This window comes from Delphinapterus leucas, chromosome 17 (assembly GCF_059928025.1).
Source record: "Delphinapterus leucas isolate spDelLeu-1000000601 "Yukka" chromosome 17, BTC_Dleu_Yukka2, whole genome shotgun sequence".
Classification (NCBI taxonomy): domain Eukaryota; kingdom Metazoa; phylum Chordata; class Mammalia; order Artiodactyla; family Monodontidae; genus Delphinapterus; species Delphinapterus leucas.
The window spans coordinates 61,469,158-61,481,403 of NC_143145.1; the positions used below are offsets into that span (position 1 = coordinate 61,469,158).

Sequence of the window (12,246 nt, forward strand, 5' to 3'; positions counted from 1 at the left end):
CAACCAAGTTTTTCTATTCAATAACCTAGATAATTGTACATAATTATATAAATGTAAACTTTAATATGGGTATTTTTTACCTTGTATTTCAGCCTTGAAGATTAAAACATCATCTAATTTATTCGAAAACTTTGCTTGGCAGTTACTGAATTTAAAAATTAAGTTGACTGTATAAGACAAGATTTTTCAAAGTTTTTTCAAGCATGATTGAGTCTTTTATTAATTTTAGAATATATTAGCATGAAATATATTTTGAAGGCTGATAAGTTTATTTATTATTAGTATTCAGCAAAAAAGCATTTTGCCTCAAATATGTCAGTCATGTTTCTTAAGAAAAAGTCTTGCTTTTGGTACCTACATTAGATTATTTGAACATTTGATGGTCTTTATTTCTGATATTTTTTATATATTGTTATGATCTGGGTTGTCAAATAAAAGTTTTTAAATTATTTGGTTTGAATTTTTAAATATTTTTACATAAATATATTTTAAAACTCTCTGTTTCTCACTCTCTCTGCATAGGTATATAAAATACTAGTAAAGAAGAGTCCAGAAGAAAGCTGGGTAGTTTTTAGAAGATACACTGACTTCTCTAGGCTTAATGATAAAGTAAGTACTTTAATAAATCTAAAACTGACTTTTCAGTTTTCAGTTATTATCTATTCCTGGAGTTCTGTTATATTTGTGTTTTTTCTTCCTTGTTAATTATTTGAGCGAAGTCAAGTCTTTGCTATTTCCAAACAAAATTGACTGTTTCATTTAACTTTAATAGTTCGAAGTCCCATCCCTACGCATAACTTCCTTTTATTGGAAACAAAAAATTATTTTTAATATTAAAAATGTGAAAACCTTAAAATTGGCAACAGAGATATAAGTGATTATTTATATAATCTTGTGAGTTTGAAAAGATATATATGTATAATAAGACCCCCTAAATCATATGACTACAAAAGAATGAACAAGAAAGAAAAATTTAGCACATTGTGTTAGTTTTCTATTGCTGTATAACAAATTATCACAAACTGTGGCTTAAAACTTACCTGTTCATTATCTAGAGATTTGGAGTGCTCAGCTGGGTTTGCTGCTTAAGATCAAACAAGGTCAAAATCAAGCTGTTGGCTTGACTGGCCTCTTACCTGGAGAGTCTGGAAAAGAATCAGCTTCCAGTGTCATTCTGGTTGTTGGCAGAGTTTGGTTTCTTGTGGTTGTGAGACCAAGGTCCCTGTTTCCTTGCTAGCTGTCAGCCAAAAGTTGTTCTTGGCTCATAAAGACTGTTCTTCAGCCGTTGCACATGGCCCTTCCATCTTCAAAGTCAGGAGGAGACGGTCAAGTCCTTCTTGTGCTTTGAATATCTCTGACTTTCTCTTCAGTCACCAGCCAGGAAGAAACCTTTACCCTTATAGAACTCATGTGATAAGATTAGGCTCACCTAGATAATTTTCCTATCTTAAGGTCAACTGAATAGTAACCCTAATTGCATCTACAGAATCTTTTCCTGTGTAAAAACAAAACACAGAGGCAACACCAAGGGCAAAGGCCATAGGGCCATCTAGAATTCTGCCCACTGCATGTGTGAAATAGACAAAGATGATAATAATAAACCTCAGTATATTAAGTACCCTTAAAAATAAGTAACAAAAAAAAAAGAAAATTCAGCAAATGATATGAATGGGGTAATCCACAGAAGAAATATAAATGACCAATAAATTACTGTCACAAGTACTCCAAGAAAAGAAAATTAAACAATTTTTCACCTGTCAAGTTGACAGGCTTTAAATGGTATTATCCATTGTTGGAAACATGAGTCTTCCTAGAGGACACTGTAAAGCTGAGCATAATTTTGACACAATCACATTTCTGGGATTTATCCTGTATAATAAATTATGGATATGAGCAAGATTTAGCCCTAAGGATACTTATCATGATGCTTTATGTATTGTTGTTTTCTTTGTTCATGTTTTATTTTGTTTTTAATAGTTAAAAAATTAGAACCAACCTAAATTTCCAACACTAGGGAATTCATTGAGTTAATTGCAGTAAGAGTTCAGTAGAAAAACAGCAGCTGAGGCGTTCACAGAGCTGGAGAGAAATCAGGTGGGGCAGGTGGGGGTAATTGGTATTTAAGAAACCAAGAGAAAGAGCATTTTTCCAAAAGAAGCAAGTGATTTATGATACTTCTGAGAGGCCAAGTAAGCTGAACTTGGACCACAAATTATTCCCTAATTTTGACATATGTTTAGTAGAGGAAACTTTACTGGTCCTATTCTTTCCCATCTGCCACCTCCCCCCACCTTCTTCCTGGACACTCAAAACTTCTCAAGTTGGTATATTCTTAAAATGTTTGGTGGTGGGAAACTCCATTTATGTGACTTTGCAACTGCCCAGATGCCAAAATTTTCTACCATTTCTGAAAACCTCAGTTTGAATGAAAAGATAAAATATAAAATGCTAAACTATTTTAGCCTTAATTAAGGTATTGTTAAGATGACTTTTTGCAACATGTCAAAATACTTAAAAGTATTATTTCTAATATATTTCTACCATTATATGTAAATTTTATTTTCTGTTTGAGTTCTTCTTATATTCATGACTTTAAAACCTGTAATTCTTTACTTCTGTTTATTTTTTTTAATGATTAAACAAACAAGAAGACCAAAGTAATTCATGAGGTTACCAGATACTAAAGTGGAATTCTTAGCTTTCTTATGAAATTGTTATAATTTTTGTTCATACAGTTTCTAATAGTTTCAATTTTGAGCTATTTCATCCTTTATGACTTCTTATTTTTCTTTTCAGGACTCAACTGTTATTTAGTGTTTACGTCCCTTGGTCTCTCTAGATTCATCTTTATTGCCAAAATATTTATCTTAGGCAAGCTGAGATTTAGATAGCTCTTAAGCTTTTGAAGAAAGATGTCAGTAGAAGTTTAATTTAAATCTAGTAAATATCTCCTTGATACTCTGAGTTGGGCACTTAAAATTGATAAGTGTCTGTGTCAGTCTTCTAGGTACCAGAAAGAGCTCCACCCATCACCTGATTTTACTGGCAAGAATCAAAAATGTGTGTCAAGCACCAGCAGCCACACAGTTTAAATGGTAGTTATTATTTCTGTAATTGTTAAAAATAAAGTAAAATCTTAGGATCTTTCATTTTATAAAACCAATCATGAAGTATTTGTGAAATGAGTAGTTTGAGTTCAGCACTGTGCTAGGAATTTGGTATTATATAGAAACTATATAGATCTGATTCTAATGTTGAAGAGTTTATGTTTTCCATTTATCTATACTAGGAGGAAAAAAATAGTCAATTGACAATATGAAAATTATTTAACATAGTTAAAATAACACTGCTTAGAAAGAAAATTTTCTATAGAACGCTAGTCTTTTTTTTATTCCTCTTTTTTTAATCTCCTGGGTTATAATCTGGCTTCAGCTTCTCTAGGAGTTTTTAAGAGTCTCTTGTGGGAAAGCCAGAGGGCAAAGTCATGAGCAAGATCTGGAACACATAGAGCTTTTCAGAGTTGAGGCATCTGGCAGGGTTGTAGGGCAGGCTGGTGATGAATGATTTGCAGAAATATGGCCACGAGAGTAGGGGTTTCTCTATATTCTACTTAAAAGCTCGCTATTTTCTACTTCCAGGTTGCAGAGTAGGTCAAAGCTGAGTATTTCTGTGAGCTAAAATGATTATTCTCAGTTGGTTCCACACAGCAGAGCATAGGGAGGGAGCAGAACCATTCATTATCAGCTCACTGTCAAGACAAGCCAAGCTCATATGAAAACCTGGGCTAAACTCAGCCAAGTATTTGATCCTCTCATTAAAAAGAAATTCAGTGGTAATCCTCAACATGTTTGTCTCTTGGGTCATACTGTCCTGAACTGTCCTGAACTGATTGACATCAGGCAGTTCATAAGTAATGTCCTAAGTTCGCCTTTTACGGTCTTTCTCGGGATTTTTTTTCCCTTTTTTCCTTTGTTGGATTTTATTTCCTTTATCTCATGTCTTCTTTCTTGAATTACTCTTTCCTTTTAGTAGAACTAATCCCCTAGTAGCTCCTTGAGGAAGATTACATGGGAAGTGATGTCTTTCCGACCCCACATGTCTAAAAATATTCTCATGCAGTTTTCATACTTGATTGAAATGTGGGCTAGGTATAGACTTATAGATTGGAAATTTTTTTTTCAGAATTTTGAAGACATTAAGCTATTTTCATCTCGCTTTTAGTGTTGAGTATTACCCTTGAGAAGCCCAAAGCTATTCTTGCTCCTGATCATTTGTATGTCACCTGTTTTATTCTTCTTTGGAAGAATGTTGAATCTTCTCTGTGTAATTAATCTGAAATTTCACAGTGACTTATTGTAAAGTTCTTTTCTTCTATTATCTTGTACACTCTGTGGGCAACCCATGTGGTTCAGATCAGAAAAATGCTTTTGAACTGCTTTATTAATGAATTCCTGCCTTCTGTGTTGTCAGTTCCCTCTTTCTGTAACCTTTCTTGTAAAACAGGCATTTGAGCTGGTTCCAGATCTTTTCCTCCCCTTTCTTTACTACCTTTTTCTTTTTTGCTATTTCAAAGGAGATTTCCTTATTTCTTTCTAAAACCACCTTTTTGTTCTCTGAATGTCCCTGTTTTTGGTCATTTTATTCTTATTTCTTGAATGTAGTATCTTAATCCATTGAGTGTATTAGAGATTGTTTTTATTTGTATTTTTATTATTTTATGGTTTTTTTCTCCTTGTGTTGTCTGTGTTCTCTGAGTTACTTTTTTTCTGTTTGTCTTTGTCTTCCATGTTAAGTAATAGTGTGTAGTAATTCTTTCTGGTTGTCTAGTCGTGATTAAAAGTTGGGTACTAAAAGCTGATTGGAATCTCTTACTCCATGGGTGAGGCTTATGTTGACTTTAAGACTCACTGTGTAATGGGGAAGGTGGGCTGTGTTGGAGAACTTCTGATGTCAGGATCTTAAGGTCTTTCCTGTTGGATCAGACTCTCCAGAGAAGTGTTTTCCAATCTCCTGCCTTGTGCTGCCAGTTTGTGAGCAATTTGAGGTCTCTGTAAGTATAAACCTGGTATAAATTTTTCTGCACTTTGGGTTTTCTTCACTCTTCTGAGTCAATTGCTACTCTCCTCTCTACTTTTTGGTTTCCAGTATGTTGTTTTACGTTTTTTTTTTTCTCTTCACTGTAGTTTTAGCAGGGCTGCAGAAAGAGAGAATTAGATGAGTGTACTCAGTTCTCCAACTTAATCCAAAAATTATGTGCATTACTTTTTTAAAGGCTTTTTATGGAAACATCAAATGCCTATTATGATGTCATTAACAGGAAATCTATTAACGTTTAATTTAATGAAATATAAAAACTAGCCTTGGGCTTCCCTGGTGGCACAGTGGTTGAGAGTCCACCTGCCAATGCAGGGGACATGGGTTCATGCCCCGGTCTGGGAAGATCCCACATGCCACGGAGTGGCTGGGCCCGTGAGCCATGGCCACTGAGCCTGCGCGTCCGGAGCCTGTGCTCTGCAACTGGAGAGGTCACAACAGTGAGAGGCCCGCGTACCGCAAAAAAAACAAAAAACAAACAAAAAAAAAACACTAGCTTTTACTAAAGTTATTTCAAGCTAATGTATAGTTCCCAAATTGTCCTTTGTTCAAAATAAAGTTATTGAGTAAGCACTCATAATATAAAGACTTTGTGAGGGCTCAATTGTGGAACAACTCACTCTTTTCTGAGGATTATTTTTTTAGGGGAAAAAAACCTAACCATGCATGTGGCCATATGTGACATTTAAATTTTAAAGCTTGAAATTAATAAAAAGACTATTTTTATTTTCTCCTTATGGCTTTTATTAATTGCATTGCATACACAGTAAATGACCAGACTCCAAGGCCAAAATTATCTGTTTACATCTTGAAATCAAATCAGGGTTTCAGGATAGAAATATAGACAGAATTTATGTTTTATATTTTTATTTCACATTTTACCCTGTGAATTTTCTCTTTTGCTAGTCTTTTTTCTTACATTGTGATATTTTGTCTTACATTTAAGTATAGAAATTTGAACAGTACATGATTTCATCTCATTTATTGAACATAGATTGTTGGCTGCTTGTAATGTAGCAGGCATTTTGCTAAACATTGGGGGTGCAACTATGAATAAGACAGTCATTGCAATGTAAAATGATTCTAAGTCTTAGCTGTACTTTGGACTTCCCTGGAAAACTTTTTAAAATTACAATGCCCAGGGCTTCCCTGGTGGCACAGTGGTTGAGAGTCCGCCTGCTGATGCAGGGGACATGGGTTCATGCCGCAGTCTCGGAAGATCCCACATGCCGCGGAGTGGCTGGGCCGGTGAGCCATGGCCGCTGAGCCTGCGCGTCCGGAGCCTGTGCTCTGCAACGGGAGAGGCCACAACAGTGAGAGGCCCGTGTACCGGAAAAAAAAAAAAAATTACAATGCCCAGGCCATATCCCAACTAATTAAATGCAGATATATCAGAGACAGGACACAGTCATTAATACAAGATCCTCATTAATTATCCTCAGAAAAGAGGGAGCTGTTCTACAATAGAGCCCTCACAATAGAGACCTCACAAAGTGTCTGTATTATGAGTTCTTACTCAGAGTTCCTTGGGTGATTCCAATGTGCAACCAAGGTTTAGAAGACTGGTCTGGTAGAAGAGTCCAAAATTAAATAAACGTTACTTAATTTACATCGCGATAAATGTCATTTAAAAAACAAATTAATGATTTGAGAATGTGTGGCAGATTGTCTTTTCTAAAAATGTATGCAGCAATATTCTCAGTCCCATATGCTCTTCCAGAATCTTGCCGCTGACTGTCAAGAAGTAGAATCTGTTTTCTCTCCCCCTTGAACGTGGGTGAGCTTGTGACTGATCTAACCAATAGAGGACAGTGGAACTGATGCTGTGGGACGATGAGGCTAGATCATAAGAAGCATACAGCTTCATCCTGGCTTTCTCTCTTGGGATGCTCCCCTTTGAAACCCAGACTTTATGCTGTGAGAAAGTCCAAGATACATGGAGAGGCCATGTTAAGCTTGTGACTGACAGCCCCAGCTAATGTCTCAGCCAACAAGCAGCATGATCCAGTATAAATATGTGGGAACGAACTTCAGTGGCTTCCAGCTCCCAACTTCAAGTTTCCAGCTGAGGTTCTAATTCATTGTGACAAAACAACCCATCCTCACCATTCCCTGTACGAATTACCAGCCCACAGAGTCCATGGCCTAATAAATGGTTATTTTACACCACTGAGTTTTGAGGTAACTTGTTATCCAGTTATAGTCACTTGATCAGAGTGTATAAAGGGAAATCTAACCTAGCTTAAAAGGTGGAAAAGTCTTTCCTAAGAAAGTAAAATTTAAGCCAAATATGCAAAATTGATCATAAGCCAAAATGTGAAAGCTAAGACTATAAACATCTTAGGAAAAAACGTGGAAGAAAATTTTTGTAACCTTGGAGTGAGCAACGATTTCTTAGATAGTATCTAAAAAAGCATAAACCATAAAAGAAAAGTGGATGAATTAGGTAACATTAAAATTTTTTAAATGTGCTCTGTTAGGACGGTTAACATGAAAAATCAAGCCGCAGTCTGGGAGAATATATTTGTCATACATATATCTGACAGAGGCCTTCTATCTAGAATATATAAAGAACTCTGACAAAAGACAAGTAACCCAGTTTTTTTAAAGCAGAGGGTTCAGAAGATTTAAATAGATAATTCGCCAAAGAAGATATGCAGATCCAAGCACATGAGAAGATACTTAACACCATTTGTCAAGAGAGGAATGTAAATTAAAGCCACAGTGAAATACTACTACACACCCACTGGAATGGCTGACATTAAAAAGACAGGCAGTGCCACGTGTTAGCAAGGACAGGGAGCAACTGTAACTCCTATGCATACACAACTGGTAGAAATCCAGAAATAAAACAACCAAGGCATAAAAAGCATAGCTGAATTTAATTCTTTTATTGTAAGCTTGTTATGTGAATAGTTTCACATAGTCAACAGGATAGATTTTGCAGAATTCATATAATTGAGTTGAACATTGTATCTTCTTTTTTCTTCTTTTTCAGTTAAAGGAGATGTTTCCAGGCTTTCGATTAGCACTTCCACCAAAACGCTGGTTTAAAGATAATTACAATGCCGACTTTTTAGAAGATAGACAATTAGGATTACAAGCGTTTCTTCAAAATTTAGTAGCTCACAAGGACATTGCTAACTGGTATGTAACAAATTGAATAACAGGTTATAAATGCATTCCAATAATTGGTTTAAATTAAAGAATAAATCTAGGACCATATATATTCAAGCACAGAAATATAAGGTAGGCGTGTTTATCTCTAATAAAGCACTAACTGTAATTTTCTTGCCTTTTTTCAGCAAGGACATTATTTGGTGTTTGATTTATAGTAACACCTACAAAAAGTCAGCAAAGTTGAAAATTCAGTGTGCCATATATTCAAACCACCCAGCTATAAACTTGATTTTAGAATTTTAGTAATATTTTAAACAGAGTGGCTCACATACTGGTAGATTTTTAGTTAAATAACACCATATAATTTTGATGATAATATTTATATGTCTCCAAAGTAATGCAAAAATATGAAAATTGTGAAGTCAGGTTAATTTATACAGAGGGTAAAGTGAAAACACCAGAAATCATTAAAAAGGGAAAGAAAGGACCTATATGGGGTTTTTGTATCTGAATATATTTACAAGAAAATTGCTATATGATTTAATATCACCTGGGTATTTAATTTTGGAACTGACATTATCAGATAAATTAGAACCATTTTGAGAAAAATTACAGAGCATTTATAATGAAGCAATAGCATACTCTATGGACACCTGTGTCTGTAACTATCTTTAGCAAATTTTCACATAAGAATGGAAAACAAATAAGAAAACTGCCCTTACTTTTTTCACCCTTTTTTCTTAGTCTTTCTTTTATGTGTATCCCCTTATATTACACATGTACTATGCATATACATCTTTTTTTTGAATTTTATTTTATTGTTTTATACAGCAGGTTCTTATTAGTTACCCATTTTATACCTATTAGTGTATACATGTCAATCTCAATCTCCCAATTCATCCCACCACCACCACCTGCCCCCCGCCACTTTCCCCCCTTGGTGTCCCTACATTTGTTCTCTACATCTGTGTCTATTTCTGCCCTGCAAACCAGTTCATCGGTACCATTTTTCCAGGTTCCACATATGTACATTAATATACGATATTTGTTTTTCTCTTTCTGACTTATTTCACTCTGTATGACAGTCTCTGGGTCCATCCACATCTCTACAAATGACCCAATTTCGTTCCTTTTTATGGCTGAATAATATTCCATTGTATATATGTACCACATCTTCTTTAACCATTCATCTGTCAATGGGCATTTAGATTGCTTCCATGTCCTGGCTATTGTAAATAGTGCTGCAATGAATATTGGGGTGCATGTGTCTTTTTGAATTATGGTTTTCTCTGGGTATATGCCCAGTAGTGGGATTGCTGGGTCGTATGGTAATTCTTTTTAGATTTTTAAGGAACTTGCATACTCTTCTCCATAGTGTCTGTATCAGTTTACATTCCCACCAACAGTGCAGGAGGGTTCCCTTTTCTCCACACCCTCTCCAGCTTTTGTTTTTTTGTAGATTTTCTGATGATGCCCATTCTAACTGGTGTGAGATGATACCTCATTGTAGTTTTGTTTTGCATTTCTCTAATAATTAGTGATGTTGAGCAGCTTTTCGTGTGCCTGTTGGCCATCTGTATGTTTTCTTTGGAGAAATGTCTATTTAGGTCGGCCCATTTTTGGATTGGGTTGTTTGTTTTTTTTTAATATTGAGCTGCATGAGCTGTTTATATATTTTGAAGATTAATCCTTTGTCCGTTGATTCATTTGTAAATATTTTCTCCCATTCTGTGGGTTGTCTTTTCGTCTTGTCTATAGTTTCCTTTGCTGTGCAAAAGCTTTTAAGTTTCATTAGATCCCATTTGTTTGTTTTTATTTCCATTACTCTAGGAAGTGGATCAAGAAGGATCTTGCTGTGATTTATGTCCAAGTGTGTTCTTTCTATGTTTTCCTCTAAGGGTTTTATAGTGTCTGGTCTTACATTTAGGTCTCTAATCCATTTCGAGTTTATATTTGTGTATGGTGTTAGGGAGTGTTCTAATTTCATTCTCTTACATGTAGCTGTCCAATTTTCCCAGCACCACTTTTTTTCTGTGTGTGTGTGTGGTACATGGGCCTCTCACTGTTGTGGCCTCTCCCGTTGCAGAGCACAGACTCCGGACATGGAGGCTCAGTGGCCATGGCTCACAGGCCCAGCCACTCCACGGCATGTGGGATCTTCGCGGACCGGGGCACAAACCCACGTCCCCTGCATCGGCAGGCAGACTCTCAAACACTGTGCCACCAGGGAAGCCCCCAGCACCACTTTTGGAAGAGAGTGTCTTTTCTCCATTGTATATCCTTGCCTCCTTTGTCATAGATCAGTTGATCATAGGTGCATGGGTTTATCTCTGGGCTTTCTGTCCTGTTCCATTGATCTATATTTCTGTTTTTGTGCCAGTACCATATTGTCTTGATTACTGTAGCTTTGTAATATAGTCTGAAGTCAGGAAGTCTGATTCCTCCAGCTCCATTTTTTTCCCTCAAGACTGCTTTGGCTGTTTGGGGTCTTTTGTGTCTCCATACAAATTTTAAGATTTTTTGTTCTAGTTCTGTAAAAAATGCCATTGGTAATTTGATAGGGATTGCATTGAGTCTGTAGATTGCTTTGGGTAGTATAGTCATTTTCACAATATTGATTCTTCCAATCCAAGAACATGGTATATCTCTCCATCTGTTTGTATCATCTTTAATTTCTTTCAGCAGTGTCTTATAATTTTCTGCGTACAGAAAATTGTCTTTTGTCTCCCTAGGTAGGTTTATTCTTAGGTATTTTATTCTTTCTGTTGCAATGGTAAATGGGAGTGTTTCCATAATTTCTTTCAGATTTTTCATCATTAGTGTATAGAAATGCAAGAGATTCCTGTACATTAATTTTGTATCCTGCAACTTTACCAGATTCATCGATTAGCTCTAGTAGTTTTCTGGTAGCATCTTTAGGATTCTCTATGTATAGTATCATGTCATCTGCAAACAGTGACAGTTTTACTTCTTCTTTTCCAATTTGCTTTTACATCTTGCTTCTTAATGTGTGCTAAGCTCAGTGACTGCTTAAGATCTCTGCCCATCCCCCCTCACTTTCTCTAATAAAGGAACTATAAGCCAGACCCCTTTCTCATCTCCAGATTCACATCTGCAGTTGCCTCCTTGACATCTCCTTCAGACAAACCTCAAACCTAGGAAAGACTTCAATGTTTACTCTCTGACTTTTCCCCCAATATTCAGCATCATCCTCTACCTAAAACCCACAAGTCATCTGGACACATCCCTGCCTTTATACTTTAAACACTACTCGAATCTGTCTACTTTTCTCCATTCCTGCCATTGCCACCTAGTCTAGCAGTTTTCTCTCACTTTAATTACTCCTTTCCCATCACTCATCTTCCTCATCCACTCTTATTTCTATAGCCCATTGGAGCCACAGTGATCTTTTGTAATGCAGTTTAAGTCATCCTTTCTGGTCCCTGACCACCTGCTTGTCTTTCCAACTTCATGTTTTGTTATTCCTCCCTGCCTCCATTCTCTGTACATCAGCCGTCTTGGTCTTGTAATTTTTCGAAGTCGCCTGCTCCTTTGTCCCCTAGGACCTTTCAATATGCTATTCCCTAGGAAGGCAACATTTCACACTACTACCCTTGCTCCCCCAGCCCTGGCCTAAAAGTCACATTTCAACACAGACTTTTAGGTAACTGGCTCTCTGGACCAACCCCTCACCTACCACCACCACCAAAAACTAGGTCAGGTCCTTCTCAAAGTATCTTCTCTACTGGTTCTGAAAGTCAGCTCCTAATGCCCTAAGACACCCATTGCATGTAATGAATTAACTTCTCATTACATACTTCTAGGATGCTACTAGCTATGTACCAGTCTTAAGAGAATGAGAAAATAGTCACTCACATCATTGTCAGCAGGGTTTTATCCTGTCATGGAATTCCCAGCTGAGAAAGGCTGCTTGGCACTTTACTTTCACAACATCTCAGTTTGTAACTATTTCTGTGATTATTTGATTGTGTTCTCCTACCAGGCTGTAAGGTGCATACATAGTAGTAGGTC

The 12,246-nt window shown here is 36.3% G+C and overlaps 1 protein-coding gene across 2 annotated transcripts in view; it reads left to right on the forward strand.

Annotated features, from left to right (window-relative positions):
* SNX16 (sorting nexin 16) overlaps nt 1-12,246 on the forward strand; it is a 40,578-nt gene that overhangs the window by 7,121 nt on the left and 21,211 nt on the right. For both annotated transcript variants that reach the window (XM_022555022.2, XM_022555021.2), the window contains 2 exons: nt 523-609; nt 8,093-8,241. In XM_022555022.2, the coding sequence (XP_022410730.1) occupies nt 523-609; nt 8,093-8,241 (236 nt within the window). The remainder of the gene's footprint in view (nt 1-522; nt 610-8,092; nt 8,242-12,246) is intronic.